Source organism: Carcharodon carcharias, chromosome 13 (assembly GCF_017639515.1).
Source record: "Carcharodon carcharias isolate sCarCar2 chromosome 13, sCarCar2.pri, whole genome shotgun sequence".
NCBI classification, from domain to species: domain Eukaryota; kingdom Metazoa; phylum Chordata; class Chondrichthyes; order Lamniformes; family Lamnidae; genus Carcharodon; species Carcharodon carcharias.
The window spans coordinates 118,981,152-119,005,322 of record NC_054479.1 but is presented as its reverse complement, the minus strand read 5'-3'; the positions used below and the strand labels follow the sequence as shown (position 1 = coordinate 119,005,322).

The window sequence follows — 24,171 nt, the reverse complement described above, 5'->3', positions numbered from 1 at the left end:
GTTCAAAATTGTGAGGGGCCTGAACACAGTAGATAGGGAGAAACTGTTCCCATTGGTAGAAGGCTTGATAACCAGAGGACACTAATTTAAGATGGTAAGCAAAGGAAACAATGGCGACAAAGAGTAAGAGAGTCATAAGGAAAAGCTTTTTTTATAGCAAATGGTTAGGATCTGGATTGCGTCATAAGAGTATGATGGAAGCAGATTGATTAGAAACCTTCAAAATAGAATTGGATAATTATTTGGGGAGAAAAAAATTTGCAGTGGAAAAGGCAGGTGTGCGGAACCTCTTGCAGAGAGCCGGCACAAACACTGTGGCCCAAATGGCCTCTCTCTGTGCTGTAACCATTGCATAATTCTATGATTCTCAGTACACTATGCTTGCATTCTATGATCCCTGATGGGAAACATATTACTAATAGACCGATCCTGTGACATATCACATTAGTCCATTGATCCAATGCATTTTTGGATTGTAATCGAATCTGTGGTTTCAAAGCTTGTATTTTTTGAGACAGACCCTAACTGAAAAGGGAAACTGAGAAAAGAATCTGATCCTTCCAGTCTCTAAGGAAAACAAGACTGAACCAAAACTTATGGGGAGACTGAAACTTATAAAAGGACACTGGCCCACCCAAGCTGAGTAGATGATGATGATTCCAATGGCGCAGTACAGGCAGGCTGAAGAAGACACAGAGACTACATCCAGAAGTAGAGAATAATCAGAGATATAGGGCGGACTTTTCTGACCCTGCTAGCGGTGGTTTCATGGCAAGTGGGCAAATGGGAATCGAACTATGTTAATGGGAGAGGATGCATGCAGACTCTGGAATAGAAGGGGTTCAATGTGTTAGGGTGGCACAAGAGGGATGAGTTGTACAGAGACTCATGGAGGTGGGGGAAGGGAAAGGCCTGAACATGAGGGACGGGTTGCACAGAGACTCATGGAGGCAGAAAGGGAGACTGTGTCATGAAGGAATGGGAGAGCTCATTGAAAGACAGTCATGGTGCCTGGTTTGGGGCCAAGAGGTCAGAGTGAAAGATTGAAGGCAGTCTTGGGGCTTTGCACATCTCATAATCAGGGTAAGAAATTAAAGGCAGTCCTGGAGCTTTACAGGCTGTGCTACAGGGCTATGCATTGTATGCACATCATGGTCCTGCTCCAGGGAAGGGCAATGGCTGTATGCTCAATTGGGATAATACACATCTTGGTGTGCAGGACAGGTTCATTGTCCTACAGTTAATGGCGATGGGGTTGTCTGGCTCGGTACTGGGCTGCAGATGGGATGGCCATGGTTAGGGGAGGCTTCTGCGGCCTGTAAATGGGGAAAAGGTAATAAAGGGAGGGTATTCGAAGCTCTCCTGGGGGCGCGGATTCTCCTCTGTATGTGACCATGCACACAGCCTCAAGATGGGGAGGGGTGAGGTCCACATGGGGCATGGGACATCAGCAGTGATAGGTTCAGTGGGAAGTCCAGCACAATGACAATAGGATGCAGGGTTACTGGGGGAGGCTGGAGAATAACTGGAGGGAGGTCTACCTGCACATCATGAGGTTACAGGAAAATTGGAGGGACCAAAACACTGACAGCGGGAAGACCAAAGCTGGTCTCAAAAAGAATGCAGCACCGCCATCTTGAAACCCAGAAGTTATTGCACATTTTAAAATCGAAACTGGAAAAGAATCTGCATGGAAGGGGTCTGAGGTAGTGTGAGGAGGAGCCCACCACTGGACTAAGGGGCCCTCCCAGGGGGCACCCTGAAACTGCTTAGAGTCACAACATTGAAATAGAGTCAGATCCGAGGGAAAAGAGGAAGATTTCCTTGAGAAGGTGCAAGTGGAGCCATAGGCTTTTAGTACACATGAACAAGTGTTTGCAGGAGTCATTGGCTTCACAAGACAATTGCTCCATTTGAGCATTAACAGAGAGGTATGTGAGAATGGAAAATGGAGGCAACCATTAAGGAAGCAAAGCTGCTGCATATCTGCCGGATCATCAATGAAATCCTCTAATGTGCTTTCTCCAACTGGCATGAGTAACATGCCAAAGGGCATCCATTCATTGCTAAGTACAAGTTGAGCTTAATCAGCATACCAGATAAGAGCTGCAGAAGTGCCTTTGGTAAGGTGGCACATTTCATGAATGCATCTAAACCTCTTCCAAGCCCTGTGGTTAGAGATGTCAAGTATCATGGTTGGCATCTTGGTCACCTAGATCTGTGCCTCAGCTGCGAGGCTGTATCAGCGAAAAGCTAATAGCGCAAACACAGCTCTAGGGCATGACAGTGGCTATTTGCAAGAGGGAGGTCTACTATACTTGCCCAGTATTCATTAATCTGTTGCATTTATCAATCCACAGGAAGAAGGAGGATTGAATAATGGAGCCTGTGCTCAATGCTACCTTCTTGATGGCTTGAGGAGGAGGAGAAGGGCTCGGCATGCCTAGCACAGCCTCAAGAGGAAGCCTTGCCTGAGATCCATGATCCCCAGAAAGACCCAGAGCATAAGGAGGTTAGACCCATCCCACAGAGGCAACTCGCATGATGAAGGATCTACCAAAGAAGACCTTTCTATCTGGAGATGAGCAAAAGACAATGCTGTGCATGTCTGCACTTGTCAAGAGATATGGTGGATCATATCTGTAACATTCTGCAGGAGAATCTAACACCTCATGAACTGGGAGGACATCCCCTGCCATGTCCCTGAAGGTCACCGCTGTGCTCAATTTTTTTGCCTGCATATCGTTCCAGGGATCCACAGGGCACCTATGTAGCATCTCACAGTCCTCAGCACATAAATGTATCAAGGAGGTGACATGTGCCCTCTACAGTAAGATTCATAATTATGTGATGTTCACACTTGATGAATAGCCAGGCTTGCTAGATTTATGGAGTTTGCCGCTATCTTAGGATTCCCTACAGTATAGGGTGCAATCGTTTGCACACTTGTGGCTTTGAGAGCTCCAGCCCCTGATGTTCATTAACAGGAAAAGGTTCCACTCCCTGAACGTTCAACTGGTATGTGATCATCAGAAGCACATCATGCATGTTTGTGCCGGCTACCCTGGGTATTCCCATGACTCATACATCCTGAGTCATTTCCAGGTGTCTCATATTCAAAGGGCCTCAGTAATTACAGGGCTACTGCTTGGGGATAAGGAGTACCTGCTAAAATGATGACTCATGACACCCATGCGTCGTCCTCAAAGTACCTCAGAGGAGAGATACAACCCAGCATATAGCTCGACACAATTCATCATTGAGCGGACCATTGCATCCTGAAGATGCGCTTCTGATGTTTGAACCACTCAGGTGTGGTTCTGCAGTACTGTCCACAGAAGGTGACCTGCATAATAGTGATCTGTTGCACCCTTCACAACCTGGTGCTTCAAAGGGGGATCCCTTGCCAGAGGGAGACATGGAGGAGGCTGAGAGTTCCTCGGATGATGAAGAACAGGAAGTGCAGGAACCTGAAGAGGGAGATGAGGGTCTGCTTCCATGTGAGAAGCCACTGAAGAAGCACAACGTGGAAGACATGCCCATGTCACAATGATAGCCACACGATTCCAGGAGGACAAGGGTATAGGCAAGGGAAACGGCCACATTCATTCTGCCCCTTTCTGCCACGCCAGTGCACTGAAAGGCCTTTACAACCTGTGACATCGAGAGCAAGTTCAGCATTTGGACTTGCACCTTCAATCATCATGATTCACCAGGCCCTAATCTTTGGAAAGGTGAGCCAGCAGTGAACCCTGTATTCATGCGCCCTGGAAAGTGAAAGTCGGCACAACAGTGCAAACGCTGCATCAAAGGACTTGATGCAGTCATCGCCACCTTAATGTGAAACTTTTCTGGACACTGAGATGCGCCCATTGTTGGAGAGACCATAATGGGTGCAAGTCTTGTGTTTTGGCACTACCGATGAAGACAGCCATCTCATTTTGAGAAAAAAATACAACTAACCCTCGAAGGCCAATGAGCACACCAAATTCCATGTTGCCTTGTAAGGAGTAGAGGTTACTAATGCATTTTGCAAATACTTCCAGTAAAGAATTTGACACTTCCCCCTGACATAACACAAGGGTCAAGTAACTATCATGACTCAGCTACACATCACATGAATTTGAATCTCAGAGAGGGAGATGTTCATGGCATGGGGGCTAAGGTCATCCTCGTAATAAGAGGGCACACAGATGGATATGCTTGACGCTTTTCAAATGACGAGACCATTCTCATGAACAGCAAATGTATTTACGAAGGTGCATGATACAGTGATTGAACATCCGTGACCAAGCAGTGATGTCAAAGTTTTGTAGTTTTTCTAACCCTACCACTTCATCTTGGTGCATTCGTGACATCCATAGCAGAGATGGAGGCAGCCTGCTGACTGCTACACCCTGTTGTCTTCGATTACTTTGGACGGTATCCTCTTTAAGGCCGAGACCTGGAAGGCCCCGGCCTGCTTTGGATATCCAGCTGTGGGGCAGGTGCATCCTCCTCGGCTTGGACAGCTGGAAGTGATGGGGTCACAGGCAGAGGGGATTGGGATCGGCTGGACACTCTCGGAGGCATCTGGGTGGATAGCCCTGGGGTCTCCAGATGCTGGTCCTCCTCCCTGCTTGACTCCCTGAGGAGAAGGGGCTCCTGGAGGAAGATCAAGGTGCCCCACCCCACTCTTGCCTAGCAACTGATGGATCCCACCAATGCCTATAGCAATGGAATGAAGGTCTGAGCGCAAATCCGGCAGCATCCGCAGGACCAAGGTTTCCAAGGCAGCAGCCACCCTTCCCATGAAGACCTCAAGGCACTTGCGGGTCAGAGCCACTCTTTCAGACAGAACGAGTCTGTCCATGTTCATCCATCCTTCGCTCTAGTCTGTTGACTTCCTCTCGCAACTCTACCTGATTTCCTACCGCCTGGTGTTGCACCTCCAACATGTTAGAGGCGCCGCTTGCAGAGGCTCATCATCTGACTCAGACTAAGTGGGTGCCTGATCTCCAGCAGTCCTCCAAGTTGCAGAGACCTAGAGTGTCACTTCCTCCAACTGCTGTGGAGATATGTCAGTGAGGTGTTCCCTAGAATGTGACCCCAGAGCCACCAGGGTGTGTGCCTCTGCACTGATGAAGGGTGCAGGTGAATGCACTGACGGGTCTTCATCTGATGCATCCTCAGCATCCTCCTCTGAGGTTTTATGGTTGGTCTGGAGCTCTGTCTGGGCCTGCTGGTGCCAGTAAGAGAGAGAAGATGGGTTTAGGTCATAAGCAGGCAGAATACAACATTGTATGTAGAATACAACATCATTCTAATCTCACATTCTCATAATGGCATTATGCACTCGAGGGTTACACTGATGAGGGATCTCACAATATTAGCTGAGATGTCAGTACCAATTGTCTCATGGACACTTTAACATCACCAGCATCTCAGCTATCATGCTGCACAAACTCATCCTCTGCCTCTATTGGGAAGGGCTCAGCACACACAGCAGGCATGCATGCTTCCAAACCTCTTCTCATCACAGTCCATTCCATTTATCTTCATGCAGGCCAAGCTCACAGCCAGAGGGTGATATTCCGCCGTGATTATCACTCACTATGATTATCAGGATGTGATCAACTAAAGGAGGCTCATCCCTAATGGCTTGCTGGGAGAGGCCGATCTTGCCTTCCCCACACGAGCCATCTTTGCCTTCACCTGTCAGCTGAGCAGCAGCATCTTCAAACTGGGATAGCTCTTGGACGTCCCTCCTCCCATCTGGAATATCACCCTCCGGTTGTGAGCTTGGCCAGCATGAAGATAAATGGAATGTACTGTGATGAGAAGAGATTGAGAAGCATGCATGCCTGCTGTGTGTGCTGAGCCCTCCCCAGTAAGAACAGAGGATGAGTTTGTGCAGCATGAAAGATGAGATGTTAAAGTGTCCATGAGACAATTAGTACTGACATCTCAGCTAATATTGTGCGATCCTTCAGCAGTATAACCATTTGAGTGCATAATGCCATTGAGAGTGCGAGATTAGAATGAGTTGAAGGTTGACTTACCCTGGCGGGGCGGATTCATCCTCTTCCTGCACTGGATAGCGTTTCTTTGGTGGGTACCAAATGAGCTCACCACCCCCCCAAAAGCAACCACCTCCTATGCCAGCAAAGTGAGGCTAATGGCCATCCCGGAGCCACCGCTCAAGTAGAAGACATCCTGGTGCTGGTGAACTCCACAGATAAGGGCCTGAGGGGAGTCATTGCTGAACCTGGAAGCAGTTTATATCTTCAATGGAGCTATATCAGGAAATTTCCTGCACACAGCTGGTGTGCTGAGAGTTATGCGTGTGTTCAGGAGGTGTTTAAATATGTCACCCAGACTTTTGACCCTATAAGGTAATGGCGGAGCAGACAAATCAGTGTCCACCCCACCATGTGACTTGGAGAGATACTCACCGATGCATAATTAATAAGTTTCCGAGTGGGAAATCGAGCGCAATTTTCTGCCACTCTGCCCAGTGGGAAATGCGCTGCAAAACACACCCACCACTGCACTTAGTCTCCAGAACAGAAAGTTCCAGCCCTGGTTGCTGCAGCTGTTTCTGTTAATTGGAGATAACATTGCTGGATCTACGCCAGACCATCGTTAGCGGTTGAGGAGGTTCTGCAGATGTTTGCTATTTTGGTGAAGACCGTGTCAGTGGAACTCGGGTTGGTTGTGACCATTATCAGCTGGTGATCAGGCTAAATCCTAGTAGGGGAGGAGCTGAAATTCTTTGTGAGGAAGGCAGAATTTTGATGGATTTTGTGACTGAGATTGATAACATATATGTCGGGTGGACTGCTTAGCCAATTCATAAGTTCTGTTTTAGTGTTATCTGCCATTTAATGTGTAATTTATAGTTTATAATCTATTTCAATTTGCATGTTTAACTTAAGTTTATTCTGAGTCTTAGAGTATAAAACTAACCTGAGTTCTACTGACACGGTCTTCACCAAAATAGCAAATGTCTGCAGAACCTCCTCAAGTGCTAACGATGGTCTGCGTAAATCCAGCAAAGACAGTATTTAGTGTTTGCTTTGTTTGGCTCTTGTATAGTAAAGATTCTCAGGGCAGAATTTTCTGGTTGGCATGCAGGGGTGGGGGCGCTGAAGCATAAAATGATGCACGATGACGTCAGGCGGGCGTCCTGACGTCATTGCACGCCATCATGCTATTTCGTTCACGGGCACGTGCCGGAGTTGGCTGTGTGCCTGTCAAAATGTAAACGGTCTGTTAAGGCCATTAAGAAATTCATTGAACCACTTTTGAATGTTGCCCGTCCAACCTTAGGGTTGGCGGGCAGGCGAAAAGCCCAAGCGACCTTCATGTTTTTCAGGAAATCTCATCCACAAATGGGATGAAGCTTCCTGAAGCTTTTGTTAAATAAATAAATTTCCACAAATATAACAACATGTCCCAACTCATTTGACATAGTCACATGAGGGGACATGTTTAAATGAATTTTTTAACCATTTATTTAATAATTTTAATTTCAATTCAATCTCCCTGAGGCACGGAGCTGCCTCAGGGAAATTGAAGCACTCTTTCGCATGCATGCGTGAAAGAACGCTGGCCCTGACTTGCCCTCCTCCCCCCGCCTGCACAGGGAGTGCTGAGCTATACTGGCCGTGTATTACAGTGGGCGGGCCTTAATTTGCCCGCCCACACAATATGGTGGTGCAGAGCCAATCACAGGCTCTGTACCTGCCCCCGCCTGCTCCTGCCCTGCCCAGCCCACCCGCCATAGGATAAATCCTGTCCATGGTTTAAAGTGTGGAATCTTGTGGCTTCATTCTTTCAGTAAATAACAGGATTTTGGATTTCTTTTTTTCAAAAAAGTTACCCATCTCCACCCAGGTCATAACAGGATAAATTCCAAAAGTAACAATTCAAAGATGTTCTATTGGATTAATAAAACCATTCTGTAATTTACTATTGGTAATTTTCAAGATATTTGGTGGGGATTGGGAAATGTTATTTCGTACTGCCTAAAAGATTTGTGCTTTTTGATTCCTCCTTTCCAGGGTCCATGCAGTATTCCAATGACTGAAAAGGCAGACAAGTAACTTGGTTCATAAGGTCCTTACTGTTGACACTGTTTGACTGCTAAGAAATGCACAAGTGTGATCTGATCTAACAGAACTTGTTAATTTTCTGTATCTGCTTGTTACATCCTTCAGGGGAATTTCCAAGTGCAACTAAAAATTCTGTAATCTTGGAGAAACATAGGTGCAAGTGTACACCAAAGCAAACCCTGCACAAAATAAACTAATTATTTAATGGGTTAAGTCCCATCCAGTCACAAATTTGCTAAACCACATTTAGAATTTTTTCCATACTCTTTCAAATCGAGAAAATATATAGGGAACTAACATCTTCCATGGCATTCAAATATTTATTGCAACAAGCAATTTTCTGTCTTGTGGTTTATGCATGAAAGTAGTGACGTTCATGAAAAGAAGAAAGCCCCCAACCTACACTCAATGATTTACTGAGACATCTTAAAACAGAAACTCTTCTGTAGACATCTGAAGAAGAGTCATACGGACTCAAAATTTTAACTCTGTTTCTCTCTCCACAGATGCTGCCAGACCTGCTGAGTTTTTCTAGCATTTTCTGTTTTTATTTCAGAAACTCTTAAGCACTTGGAACAATGAACAGAAAAAATACAAAAATATATATGGACTGATCTCCTTCATTGGCAGAGGTATAGAATATAAAAATAAGGATATTATGTTGGAATTGCATAAAACACTGGTGAGGCCACAACTGGAGTTGTGGTCACCACATTACAGGAAGGATGTAATAGCTCTGGAGAGAGTGCAGAGGAGGTTTACAAGAATGTTGCCAGGGTTAGAAAAGTGTAGCTACGAGGAGAGATTGGATAGGTTTGGGTTATTTTCCTTAGAACAAAGAAGGCTGAGAGGTGACTTGATTGAGGTGTACAAAATTATGAGGAGAATAAATAGAGTGGACAGATAGAGTGGACAGGGTAAAATTGTTTCCCTTGGTGGAGTATTCTAGAGCCAAGGGACATAGATTCAAGATAAGTGGCAGAAGGTGTAGGGGGTTCATGAGGAAGAACTTTTTTACGCAGAGGATAGTGGGTGTCTGGAATTCGCTGTCCAAGTTGGTGGTAGAAGCAGAAACTTTAAACTCTTTTAAAAAGTACCTGGATCTGCACCTGAAGTGCTGTAAGTTGCAGGGCTATGGGCCGGGTGCAGGAAGGTGGGATTAGAAAGGGCACCTGGGTGTCCTTGGGCTGGCATGGACAAGATGGGCCAAATGGCCTTCTCCTGTGCTGTAACATTTCTATGGTTCTAAACCATCTGATAAAAATGGTTTTGGCTTGATGAAAAAGTTGCTATGGTTTTTTTTCTAAAAAAAAAGCAATTTAATATTGCCTGAATTTAACTGTATTCTGAAAGATGTTGAAATAATGGGGTAGATTTTCAAAACTGGGGTTACAGATTGCTGTGCCTATTGAGTTCAATGGAAATGAAAATCAGGTAGTTTTGATAAAAGGCAGCTGATTCACAACAGCTTTATGCCTAGGCAACAAGTTTAAAAATTTAATCCAATGTGTTACTTCATTGAATCTTTTAAGTACGGTACTTTAAATCCCATTACTGAATACAAAGTCATTGATAATACGTTTTGGAATGTGACAGAATCTCAAGTGCAATGAGATAATTGACTGACCACAGCTATCATCCATTTACTGCAGGTGTGAATTAAACACCAAAACATGCCCTTTATTCTTTATAAAGACACCACAGCATTAGATTCAAATTACTTTTATTTGGGAATCATCCATAGATGTTGTCTGTTTCTAAACTAATTCAAAGAGTGCTGCTTGATTATACTTTCTAGCTTCCATCCTCCCTGCACAAGTTTTTAAAACAAAATCAGAGAACTCTCTCTACTCTTATAAAAACTCTGACAATTTAAAGATAGCCTGTAATTATTTGGCATTTGTTTCAGCAAGTTTGCTGAATCCTTTTATGGAAATCTATCTGCTCCATGCTCTTCACTCAAAAAATACTTAAGTTTAATTCATTATACAAAGTACTGAAAATAGCAAAAGTACAAGTCTAAATATTTAGATCTGTGTTCATTAAAGGATTGAACTGGCATTATCCCAGAATTAGGTCTTCATCCAAGAAACATACCATTCCAAAATTTCTGGCTCTTTGATGGGAAATATAAAGGTGAAGAGTCAGCCTGGATGTTTCCCAACACATTTCAAATTGACCATATTTTCAAAGGCCTGTTTCTTGAATTCATTGGGTACAATGAAATAACTTTAACAGCAAGTTGTCACTGGGCTTAAACACTTTGAAATTCATTAAGGCCTGTTAGCAGGCATGGGGACAGTGATGTGCGATTACCCTATGCCAGCTGCTAGTGATGCAGGCAGCATACACACTTCATGCTGCGTGCCCATCTCCATGATAGAGGTGTGCAGCCTAGTGCTAAGTGCATTGGTGAGTGGCTACATGCTCAACAGAAGGCCAAAATTTATACAAGGCTTGCATCAATTAAAATTGGCCTGCACTTCTTAAAGCCTTGCCTCTTAAAGGGCGAGTTCAATCTAGCTGCCACAGATGCTGGAAGTGGACAGGAAAGGCTTTCAAGGCAGGAAGAAATCTGAATAATGGATCAGTAAGCTAGATCGAGGCCTTCTTGGTTCTCAGATTCAGAGTCTAAGCCCTTAGTGCAGGAGGTGGAACGAAGGAGAGAGGTCAACTTTCTTTATGGAGTCAAGAGGACCACCAAACATACGCTGTGAAGACTGTGGAAGCAGATATCCATGGAGGATGAAACAAGGACTCTGGTTCCAAGAATCTGGATACAGTACCAGAAACTTCCCTGCAAAGTCTTCCTCACTTAGTGTCTGGGTACTTGTGCCAAAATTGGGAGAGCTGTCCCATAAACTAGTTAAGGAATAACCTGACACAGTCATACTCAGAAAATCACCTTACAGCCAACACCCTAGACTCGTCTATCGGCATCCCTGGGTATGTCCTGTCCCACTAACAGGACAGACCCACTAGAGGGGGTGACACAATAGTGTACAGTTGAGAAGGAGTAGCCCTGGAACTAACATTGACTCTGGACCTCATGAAATCTTATGACATCAGATCAAACATGGTCAAGGAAACCTCCTATTGATTACCATCTACCACCCTCCCTCAACTGATGAATCAGAATTCCTGTATGCTGAACACCACTTGGAAGATGCACTGGGGGTAGCAAGACACAGAATGTACTCTGATTGAGGGACTTCAATATCTATCACCAATAGTGGCTCGATAGCACCACTGCTGATCGAGCTGGCCGAGTCTTGAAGGACATATCTGCCAAACTGAGCCTTTAGCAGTTGGTGAGAGAAGCAACAAGAGGACCTCATCTTCACAAATTTACCTGTCACAGATGCACCTATCATGACAGTACTGGTGGGAGTGACCACCACACAGTCTATGTGGAGATGAAGACCCATCTTCACACTGAGGATATCTTCCATCTTGTTATGTGGCACTACCCCTTTGCTAAATGGGTTTGACTCAGAACTGATCTAGCAGTACAAAACTGGGCATCCATGAGGCATTGTGGGCCATCAGCAGCAACAGAACTGTATTCGACAACAATCTACAACTTCATGGCCCGATATATTCCTCACTCTGCTGTTACCATCAAGCCAGGGCACCACCCCTGATTTAATGAGGAGTGTAGGACAGCAAGCCAGAAACATCACCAGGCATACCCAAAAGTGGAGTGCCAACCTGATAAAGCTATAAACACAGGATAACATGCCTGCTGAACAGCTGAAATCAAAGCTCTCCAGCTCTGCCACATCCGGTCACGAATGGTGGTGGTGGACAATTAAACAACTAATCGGAGAAGGAGGAGGCAACTGCAAAAACATTCCTTCTCAATAATGGGGTATATATAAGTGCAAAAGACAAGGCTGAAGCATTTGCAAATACCTTTAGCCAGAAGTGCTGAGTGGATGATCCATCTTGGCCTCCTACTGAGATTCCAACCATTACAGATGCCAGGCTTCAGACAATTTGGTTCACACCATGTGATATCAAGAAACAGCTGGAGGCACTAGATACAGCAATGGTTGTAGGCCCCGAGAACATTTCAGCTTGTGCTCCACATCTATCTCTGCCCTTAGCCCGGCTGTTCCAGTCCAGTTACAACATTGCTATCTACCCAACAATATGGAAAACTGCCCTTTTATATCCAGCACAAAAAAGTAGGACAAATCGGAGAGATTGTGATTTAGTGGTAATGTCACTGGATCAGGAAAGCTGAGGCCCTGGCTAATGCAAGAGGGACACAGGTTCAAATCCCACCTTGGCAGCTGGTGGAATTTAAAATTCAATTAATCAATAAAAGTCTAGAATTGAAAGCTAGTCTCAGTGATGGCGACCATGAACCCATTTACGATGCTGGTAAAAACCCACTAGTGGTGTTCCGCAGGGATCAGTGCTGGGACCTTTGCTGTTTGTAGTATATTTACGTGATTTGGAGGAAAATGTAACTGGGCTAATTAGTAAGTTTGCAGACGACACTAAGGTTGGAGGAGTTGCAGATAGTGAAGAGGATTGTCAAAGGATACAACGGGATATAGATCGGTTGGAAACTTGGGCGGAGAAATGGCAGATGGAGTTTAATCCAGACAAATGCAAGGTAATGCATTTTGGAAGGTCTAATACAGGTAAGAATTATACAGTAAATGGCAGAACCCTTAAGTGCATTGACGGGCAGAGGGATCTGGGTGTACAGGTCCACAAGTCTCTGAAAGTGGCAACGCAGATAGATAAGGTAGTCAGGAAGGCATCATCGGCAGAGGTATTGAGTATAAAAGCTAGGAAGTCATGCTGCAGCTGTTTAGAACTTTGGTTAGGCCACACTTGGAATATTGCGTGCAATTCTGGTTATCACATTACCAGAAGGATATGGAGGCATTGGAGAGGGTGCAGAGGAGATTTGCCAGGATGCTGCCTGGTCTGGAGGTTGTTAGCTTTGAGGAGAGGTTGGAGAAATTCGGATTGTTCTCACTAGAGCGAGCGAGATTGAGGGGCGACTTGATAGAAGTTTACAAAATTATGAGTGGCATGGACAGAGTAGATAGTCAGAAGCTTTTTCCCAGGGTGGAAGAGTCAATTACTGGGGACATAGATTTAAGGTGAGAGGAGAAAACTTTAGAGGAGATGTGCGGGGCAAGTTTTTTACACAGAGGGTAGTGAGTATCTGGAATTCGCTGCCAGAGGAGGTGGTGGAAGCAGGTACGATAGTGGTGTTTAAGAGGCAGCTTGACAAATAGGATGGGAATAGAGGGATACGGATCTCGGAAGTGCAAAATGTTTTAGTTTGACAGGCAATATGATCGGCGCAGGCTTGGAGGGCCGAAGGACCTGTTCCTGTGCTGTACTTTTCTTTGTTCTTTGGTTCATTAATGCTCTTTAGGGAAAGAAATCTGCCATCCTTACCCAGTATGGCCCACATGTGATTTCAGACCCACAACAATGTGGTTGAATTTTAACTGCCCTATAAAAGGGCCTAGTAAGCCACTCAATTCAGGGCAATTAGGAATGGGCAACAAATGGCTTGCCAGCAATGGCCAAATTCCATGAAAGAATTTTTAAAAATCCGATCTGGCCAATTATCGCCCCATTAGTCTACTCTCAATCATCAGCAAAGTGATGGATGTCTTTGACACCACTATCAAGTGGCACTTACTCAGCAACAACCTGCTCACCAGTACTTAGTTTGGGTTCTGCTAGGGCTATTTGGCTTCAAACCTCATTATAATATGGACAAAAGAGCTGAATTCTAGAGATGAATGAGAGTGATTGCCCTTGACATCAAGGCAGTATTTGACCAAGCATGGCATCAAGGAGCTCTAGTAAAATTGAGAATGGGAATCATGGGGAAAGTTCTCTACTGGCTGGAGTCATACCGAGAACAAAGGAAGATTATTGTGGTTGTTGGATGTCAATAATTTCGATTCTAGGACATCGCTGCAGGAGTCCTGCAGATATCACCTTCCTAACCCACAACCTACCATCTAGAAGGACAAGGGTAGCAGATGTATGGGAGCACCACCACCTGCAAGTTCCCCTCCAAGTCCCTTACCATCATAATGGAACTATATCACCATTCCTTCACCAACTTTGCTGGGCCAAAGTTCTGGGTCTCCCTCCTAACAACACTGTGCGTGTCTCTACACCACATGGACTGCTGCCATTCTAAAGGCAGTACACTACCACCTTCTCAAGGGTAATTGTCAGTGATGCCCACATCCCAAGAACAAATTAACAAAAAGCTTTTCCACAGTGTAATTGAAAAATACATTTTTGGCTTAAAAGATCAGGTCCCAACACATGAGAACCCTAGCTGGCCTTTATGGGCACTGCACATGCAGTCGTGAAAATGGAACAATCCTGATCCATGCTTCTATAATCTCATCACTGGATTTCTCCAGCATTCCTCTTGCCTGCCTCTCGACATTTGCCATCCATAAACTATAAATGATCAAAATTCTAGAATGTTGTGGGCTGTTGTCATGAAGCAATTAATGTATAGAATATTTTGGAAAATATTTTTCTTTTCAAATAGAGGTTTAGTCTGCAGGTATGCCTTAATTGGATTAAAGCCAGCTAGTCTGGGTACTTTGATATGGAAGAGAGATAATGTGCATTTGCATTCTTTGAATAGAGCATTCAAGAAGTGGGGTGAAAATTGATGCCTTTCTAGCAGCTACCAAGCAGTATGTTTATATTACTAATAAAATAGGTATTATGAAAGGAGTTTCATTGTTAAAAGGTGAAGTTCAAAGAGGTTGTTGATACAATGAGAATTAACATTCAATAGGGCTGGTAGGTATAACGTCAGTAGTTTTCAGGTGTGCAGGCAGAGGCAATGTAAGATCAAAAGGCAGCTGCAAGCCTCCAACTGGCTGCACAGTGAAAGGAACCTCATTTTGAATTTGTACAGTGAAAATGCTTTGCCTGGTGTTTGGTTAAGTCTATGGGTTGCTGATGCCTTAATGGAGATTAGTTTGGGAATTTGTTAAAAGTTATGATAGTAGTAATTTGTAGCCATGTGTATATATATTTTAACCTGTGTAAATTAATGCAATGTTTTATTTAGTTTAATGTAAAACCTCAAGAACTAGTGGTCTGTTCCTGAGTTTAGAGTTGCATCTCAAATATAACACTTAGGGTTGAATTTTGCCCCCATCAGGGGGGTTGTGCGGGGCGGACGTCAACCCGATCTGCACGCTGCCACTTAAGGTCCGCCCAGCATGATGTGCGCCCAGAAGCACTGAGCGCTCCCTGTGCAGGTGGAGGGGGGATTACCTGAGTTGTTCCCTGCGGTCTTTCGCGCATGCACGTGAAAGAGCGCAGAGATCGCCCTGAGGCACAGCGGTGCCTCAGGGCAATCAGTTTGACATGTGTAAATTTAAATAAAGGGAAATAAAATCTTTTAAAACATGTCCCCTCATATGACACTGTCACATGAGCTGGAACATGTGAAAGAATTATTTTTAAAATTTTTATTGACTTTTAAAACACTTCATGAAATCTCATCACGCCCGTGGATGAGGTTTCATGAAAAATGCGAAGGCCGTCTGGGCTCTTCACCTGCCCGCCAACCTTAAGGTCAAGTTGGCTGCGCGCCCGCCGAACTGGAAATCTAAACGATGTGCGGTGATGTCAGGACGCCAGCCCGACTTCACCGCGCGTCATTTTATGCATCGGTGAGCGGGCCCTGTCCCTGCTCACTGACCGGAGAATTCTGCCCTTAAAATTATTGGTTATGACATTTGTCTAAAGTTTCCCTCTGGGATTTTTAAAAATAACTCTGCTTTACCAACTGTGTCAGTCATAACAGCTGTGCCCTCACCCACACTAAGGCCTGCATTACGATTCTCAAATCTCCTTTGGTCCTGTATTACAGAGAGTGAACTAAGATTTTTGTCTTCACTTTCAAATCCATGGCTCTCCTCCTTTCTACATTTGAAATCAGTTCCCTGAATGTATCCACAAACACCACCCTGCTTCCCATTCTCTGCTCCAACCTCAGCAGATATTCCTTCATCTTACCCACTCCTAACCCTCTTCCCTCTAACTCAGTGTCTATTCAGCTCATGCGCACTATGCAAAGTGCTCTGTCTGTGTACATAATTTGTATTAAAGGAATGCAAGTTACATATGTTCATTAAGGGCTTCAAAACTTTAAAACAGAATTTGGAAAAAAAGGGCTTCCACTGCTTCCCAATGCTTTATTATTATACAAAACATTTGTTTCCAGTAAAATAAATTGCAAAATAGTACCTGACTGTCTTGAGTTTGAATTTTTATTTTCCAGCAATGACTTCATCAGGCAAACAATGTTACACTGGGACACCCTCAAATATATTTTGGTATACAGAAAAATAAGTATAAATATCTGACGCACTTTACGTTTCAAGTGGATCCTATATTTCCAACTAGTTCAGAACAGGCCAAGAGACCATTTGTTATTTTCTCCATAACAACTATTTATTAGGAAAACTTAAGCTTCCTGAATGTCAGGATGTAAACATTAATTCCAAATGCCACAAGCATTAATTTCTATGACAGCTGTATGTATGTCAGATCATGCTGTTACTTCCTGTGAAGCAATGGATTTTTTTTCTTAAAATACTCCCTTCTTTTGTGCTGAAATTCAAAAAATAAAATCATGGAGTCAATTTTGCTCTTTACGTTAGTATGCCAAAGCAATGTTATGAACTTCTGACATTTTCAAGCTGAACAAATGGAATTCTCTGCTCTCGCCAGACATGTAGCTGGTCATTAAAACAATGGAATTGAGGAAATAGAGTACTTCAAAATGTGTTTATCTTCAGGAGAAAAATTGTACGATTGTGCAAAATATTACATATCATTGCATTTCAGACACATTATCCCATGGTAGAAAATTAATAATGAAATCTAATTTAGAATCATAAGCTATCAATGATCTTAATCCATATACAGGCTTAAGATTTCCAGTCCCCTGACCTGGTCTTTGGGAATATTTGGGACACAGTACTGGAAAATTGGTTGGGAATCCACACTGCAGCATGTCTTCCTTCTCCACCCTACTCTCCCATCGCATAAGCTGCAGCCACCTTTACGAGCAGGGAGGATCCATACAAATTATATTTAATTTAGGAAAACAAAGGACAGAAATTTTACTACCAAGGATGAGAGGGGCAGATTCAGGCATGGTCGGGTGCAAAGCCCCTTAAAGTGGGATCGGGTCAGGGGCCTGACAGGATCCCATTCATTTTAACCGAGGTGAATTTACAGGCAAATGGGAAACTTCCATGGAGGAGACGGTAAGTAATGAAAACATTTAAATCCCCAATTAACTCAGGATTGTGTGGAACTTACTAGGATCAACCAGATGTGAAATTGACAGGCTGGGAAATCTTCAAAGAGTGGAACTGAAGAGCTGCAGCCATACTTAAGTGAGAGGTTTGTGCTCACAGCACTTCTTCTGAGCTTGGCAGGTGATTTCTAAATTCTTGGAAGTCAGTTCACTTGTTTTTGACTTCAATCACCTTGATCTGCACTTGCCTGCTGTCAGCCATCACTTATGCAGCTCTACCTTCGATCTCTGATGAGGAACAAGAAAAACAGCAATTCCAACACCAACAGCACCAGGAGCAACACCAGCAGCAGGATAAGCTGCGTTCTCCTCAACCATTTGCTGTTCCAAAGGACAGAAGCAATTGGACATGGAGATTCAGCTGAAAGAAGGCAAGTCCCTCAACAAATGTTTGATAGGCAGAAGATCAGCCCTCTCAACATGTATGAGCATCAGTGCCTCCTGAGGCTCAGGGTTTTTTTATGGCAGGTCATTACAGATATACAGAGATATCCACCTGGAACTAGGCCTCCTTCCCAGTGAACCAGGTGGGCATGCATTGCCAGTGACCATCAAGGTGGCTGTCACTGGAGATCCAGCCCCAAATCTCTGCCTCTCCTGAGAATCCTGCTTTGTTTTCTTCAGCAAGGAAAGAAAGCAGAATGCTGTGAGTTTGAGAAATGGATTGTGTGGAAAGGAGGGAAGGGCAGCATTTGTGGAGGGTGACTGTGAGGCATGGGTGTGAGATGCCACAAAGTTGAGGGCATGCCATTGTTGGCCATCCAGATAGGGATGTGAGGAGGTGCCTAGAGAGAGACGAATGAGTGGAGCTGAGCTGCAAGGTGTGTTGATCTAAGGGATGTTGTGCAAGAGAATGTGGAAAAGTCAGAGTGTGAGGCTTGACACCTGTTATTCCATTCACTTGTTCTGTCCTCCTGAGGCCCTTGAACCTCTTGGTTTAAGAGAACACACTCCTGCTGCTCAATTCTACAGCCACTTCCATCCATGACTGCTTGGCTTAAGAGTTTGGTATCTTCATTCCATTGTTGAGAAACATCACCGCACTTCAGTTCCTCAGATCCACAGCAGGTCTCCACGTAAGAGGCAGAGACTGGGCAGGGTGTGGACAGCTTCCCCAAGTCTCCTTTACATTCCTGCCTGTGCTGAGTGACTGTTCAGTCATTCTGACCCCTACTGGGATCCCTTTAACTAGAAATCCTTTCTTTAATGAATTTGGCATGTCATCTGCCTGCCCTTTCTGATTGGTTGGGAAACCTGGAAGTGGGATGCTAATGCCATGGCTGAGTTAAAGAACCACGGCAAAGCAGTTTCAATGACAAACGGGTTTTTCAACATGCTACCTGCCTCCCCATTGCGTACAGGTCTGTTTAAATAAAATTCAACCCATGGCGTCTGCTGTGTCTGCAGATACCAACAACAAGGGCTGTCTGTTAAATCTTGCTGATGAGAGTTGAAAGGTCAGCAGAGGTGGCAGAGGAGAACACAGAAGTTATTTGGAGATGGATCTTTGCAATTCAACTCAAAGCATAATTATGAAGAGGTCCCAGAAACAGCAGCAAGATTTTAAATTAAAAAAAACATTTTCAAGGCTACCTGGGAGGCTACCTTCTCCAAGACTTGCCTCAACAAGTTTCCAGTTCCAGTTCCGTGCAACCACTTGGCAGATGTTGGAGGCGATGTTTCGGTTTGAAGATGGCGTAGGATAAAAAGTTTGTCAGGAACATCTCTGTGGTGGGTGGAAGTCACCCCAATCAGAAAGTCTTTTCCTATTGTCCATCCGTCTGCAACTGAAACTCAGCACAATGCTAAGTGAAATTTGGGGAAATGTTTGTATTGTTGGAAAATTTAACCATGCATTGTATTTCATTCTGCCCTATCATTAGGACTTTAACAAATAACACACATTCTGCATTGTGGGTGTAATATAGTAATACTTAAATTCATGATGGAAAGAACCTCATGAGCTACCAACATGGTGGTGGACTGTGACAGTGCTGCAGTCTTTTCAATTATACTAAATAGATTTTGTCCCCTGTAGTAACATTACTGAACATTTTTGGCAATTCTGAACTTCCATTAATTTTTTTAATGTAAGTAATAACTGCTACAGTCCTTTAGTATTATGTCAATAGCCAATACAACTAAGCCAAAAACAATTCCACAGCTGACTGAGTCATCCTAATACATATGATAATATTTAAAATTTGTGGAATAACAATGCAGCTGTTATGATCAAAACGTCAGACAAACCTGTTTCTATTTCCCAGGAGTCTATCAGAAGTGCTCAGGAAAAGGACAGCACCTGGATATATGAAGTGCGAAACTTAAATCTAGAAATCTTAGTCAGCATCATAAGGGGGCAGAGCTTCTGTCCACCACCAACAACCACATTGTGTACGGTTCCAGGTGTCACACTATAGGAAGTATGTGAACGCATTGGAGAGACTGCAGAAGAGGTTTATGGGAATGGTTGCATGGATGAGACATTTCAGTATAAGGAAAGATTGGAGAAGTTGGGACTCTTTTCCTTGGAGAGGAGAAGGCTAAGAGAAGATTTGATAGAAGTTTTCAAAATCATGAGGGGTCTAGACGGAATAGATAGGGAGAAACTGTTCCCGCTTGTAAACAGATCGAGAATCAGAGGGAACAGTTTTAAAGTTTTTTCCAAAAGAAGCAAATGTGAGGTGAGAAAAAACTTTTCACACAGTGAGTAGTTAGGGTTTGGAATGTACTGCCTGGAAGTGTGGTGGAGGCAGGTTCGATTGAGGCATTCAAGAGGGCATTGGGTGATTATTTAAATAGAAACAATGTACAGGGTTATGGGGAAAAGGCAGGGGATTGGCACTAAGTTAAAATGCTCAGAGAGCCGGTACAGACACGATGGAACGATTGGCCTCATTCTACACCATAACAATTCTGTGGTTCTGTGATGTCAAAGGCAGGAAATTTCTACATTGTGTGTCCTACTTTGCAAACCGTAACAGGATATTGGAAGAATAAGACTGGAGGAAGCTTCATGTTGTCAGATGAATCATACTTCCTCCAGAAAATAGTGTTGGATGAAGTCCAGGCAAGGGAAGTAATCTGAAGATTTTTTTTAAAAACAACCTAAGTTTAGCCCCCTTAACTAAAAGGTCTGAGAGCTGCTGAGAACACAGAACTTTCTGTCAGCTGGTTGAGCTTCTCCAGAATTCACCCATAGTCACGTGGGCACTCGTCAACTTCAAAGGAAATTTGTGTCATCTCAGTGAACCCATATAATTTCTCAAGATCAGGGCTGGAAGAAATCATCAGATGCAACCCCAGTGTAACTGCAATGATTACGACATACAGATTTCCAGGGTCTCTATTGCTAATATTACAAGTCTAAAAGCTTGATTTTAACATGTATGACATTGTGATAAGCTATTAAAGATAGTAATACTAATTATTCTCTTTCTCCATTAATTAGATTAAGTGAAAAGCAATAATCAAAGCATAATACAATACACTATTACTAAAATTTAACTTTTCTAACTTTCAGTTGTTTTCTGCTGGAAAAATCGGTGGAATTCAAATTGGCTATTTGAAATCCAAATGCATGTTGTTACACGAGGCTTTAACAAGGTACAGCACTGATTAACAGATAATTGTTAATAAATAATTGTTGCATTGGTAATCATTTTATGTTGAAAGCCTTTCTGTCTTTGGGGAGATTATTTTTGCATACCCTAATTTCATCACCCTCAAATGCTTTAATTCTAAATGTTATTTGGACTTGATTTTTCCTGTGGGTGGGGTTTAGGGGGCAACTCCACTAACTCCACTGTGTGAAGTGTGGTGGGTAGAACTTCCATCTGCTGCTATGTTTATGCTGATCCATCCCAAATTCTGGGAATTGACTTACTGGATTGATTGGAGTGGGTGTCCAAACTTATAGCAACACAGGAGAGGCCCCACTGCAAAGGTAAAGTCAGAGCCATACTATGCCATTCCTGAAGAGGGTTCCTGAGGTCCAAAGAACTAAGGAAAAATATCTATACTTTTCCTCTCAGGGAAAGGATCCAGGTCTTTGCCAGGATATCCCTCTGTTAGTTACATGAGATCAGTATCCACCTTTCCAGGATCAATTAATTAGATTTGCTATAGAATTGTGCTTTCCTACAGCTAGAATTGGACATTCTGGGTGATCTGTTCTGGGCAGAGTAGTCCAGATAGCATTGTTGCCTCTCAACATATCTCAGGAAGGGCAAAAAGTACATGAGCTCTCTGGCTTGTTGTAAACTGCACCTGGTATCAATGACATTAGCAACTTCAGTCAGTTTGCTGTGCCCACAGCAATTCGACATGTCTCTGTGAGGCATTAACAGTTCATTTACTATCCCATGGAGGCTGACAATCAGGGAGGAAGAGCATTAGGATTTGCCCACACTGCTGGATTCCCACAGGTGCAGGGCATCTTAGACTGCACACACAAGGCCAAGTGTGTTCCATTCTCATGAACCAGCACTGATTCTCAACGGGAAAGTCTTCAATGTTCAACTTGATTGTGACCACAGGCAGTGGCGAATCAAGCAGCTCTATTCACGGTTTCCTGGGAGTGGTTATGATGCTTTTACCAGAACTTGATACCCCCTCTGTTTCACTCATAACATGGTAGGCTGGCTGCTGGAGACAAAGGCTATCTGCTCATCAACTGGCTTATGACCTCTGTTTGGAACTCAGGTACAGATGCAGAGCGTTGTTATAGTGAGAGACATACAGCAACTTAAGTTCTGATTGAGCAGACCATTCGTATCTTGAAACAATGGTTACAGACTGGACAGTTCAGTAGTGGTCCTTCACCACAGCCCAAAGCAAGTGCCAGGATTCATTGTCATTTGCAGCATGCACCACAATCCTACAGTTCAAAGAGGGGATGCCTTGAAGTAAAGTGGAGCAAGAAGACAAAGAAGGGCTGAGGAACCAGAAGATGCAAAGGAAGAACATGGTACAGCAGTATTGTGAGCTGACAAAGCTGTAAAGCAGCATATTATAAAGGAGGTACTACGCTGAACCTTTACTCTTGCTCACAGCACCAATCCTCCCTCCTTTTGTTTGATCCAGTCATAACAATGACCATATCAGTGCCCTCAAAACACAGAATTTTTAAGCTTATGCATGCTTATTTTTGTAAAATTCTAAAAATGATCTCTTTGACGATTACTTTTGCCTGAAATTCCTTCATGGACTATCCTGATTGGCTGCCAGAATTTTGGCAAAGGATCGATGGAAATCCCATTTACATGTTCATATTAGGTTTCACTGATCAACTGCTGAAGCTTTGCTCACCGAAGGAGAGAATTTCCAATGAAATCCTGGTATATCTCTTGTATGGGAGAAACCACATTATGAATGGTAAGAAGGTCTTTGCTGTCAAACATGGTATGCACATTCTGAACTTTTACAATAAGGATTCAAGACACTTGTGTCCTCATGATATAGTTAGATCTATCAAAGTTTTCTAGATGAATCAGCATGGTATTAGGCTAACAGCATCAAGTCTACAGGTTAGATGCCATTGCTGAGAATTATTTAAAATTCATCAGAATTTACAGCACGTCATCTGAAAGACAGATACAGAGGAAACACTATTTTGCAACAGATTCATCATCAGTTCTGACACACAATCATTAAGTTTACTTATAGTGCATGAGGATCACTTCTTTCATGTACCATATATTTTGATATACGTTTTGTTCATGGTGCAAATCACTGGATTTTCAAATTAGCAGCTGGTGTACTATAATTTATATTTTAAATAATGCTCTTTTCCATTTAAAACTTTTGAGATATTCTGTGCAACATCTCAGATAGTTAACTATACCGTGTAGTTGGTTTTCATTTATGCCTTTCTATATTCTTTCTGTAATATAAATTAGTTTCATGTAATAGCCTTATAACTGGAAGAACCTATTCATATGTTCAGGACGCAGGAGTCCGAGATCAAGTTATTAAAGGATGCTAAGTTCTTTACTGCTGAATTGGAGCGCCAAAGGCAGGAGTTGGAAAAAGGTGATCAGTTTCCTGAGGGCTACGATACAGAGGTCAACAAACTGAGACAGCAGCTGCTTCTTTGCCAGAATGAACTGAACCAGACAGAAGAACGCATATCTCAACAGAAGCACAGAACTGTATAGTAAGTAGCTTTATTACCTGTCCCATTTTATTTGGTGACATTATGTTCATACTTTACTACATCACATGTGGTACAGTCATCCTCTAACAATATTGGTAAATGGTCTGCGCATACAACAAAACATTTACAACAATGTTAAGATCTGTAAACAGAGATAGATTGGAATTAGTCATTTTTTTGGAATAAAAAGAGAGTTACATCATTCAGATTGTTGCAGACAACTAAACAGCTCTGAAGAAGAGTCATACAGACTTGAAACGTTAACTTTGTTTCTCTCTCCACAGATGCTATCAAACCTGTTTTTCCAGCATTTTCTGTTTTTATTTAAGATTTCCAGCATCTGGAGTATTTTGCTTTTAACTAAATATTGGTATCCTTGTTCATTTGTGTAGATCTTTTACATTATTGAAAAAGGAGGTACTGATGACATTTTGGAAACAGTAGTTTGTACTTTCTGAGCCAGACAGCATGAAGAATAAAATATAAATAACATCTGTGAAAATTTAGTGTGTATATGTCAGCCTAATTACTTGACAACAGATGGCTCAATTACTTTT

At 43.2% G+C, this 24,171-nt stretch overlaps 1 protein-coding gene across 3 annotated transcripts in view; it reads left to right on the top strand.

The window, feature by feature from the left end:
* ccdc146 (coiled-coil domain containing 146) overlaps window positions 1-24,171 on the top strand; it is a 147,019-nt gene that overhangs the window by 23,912 nt on the left and 98,936 nt on the right. For 2 of the 3 annotated variants that reach the window (XM_041202745.1, XM_041202744.1), the window contains 2 exons: window positions 20,981-21,063; window positions 23,405-23,614. In XM_041202745.1, the coding sequence (XP_041058679.1) occupies window positions 20,981-21,063; window positions 23,405-23,614 (293 nt within the window). The remainder of the gene's footprint in view (window positions 1-20,980; window positions 21,064-23,404; window positions 23,615-24,171) is intronic. The other variant, XM_041202746.1, reaches the window with a different exon arrangement.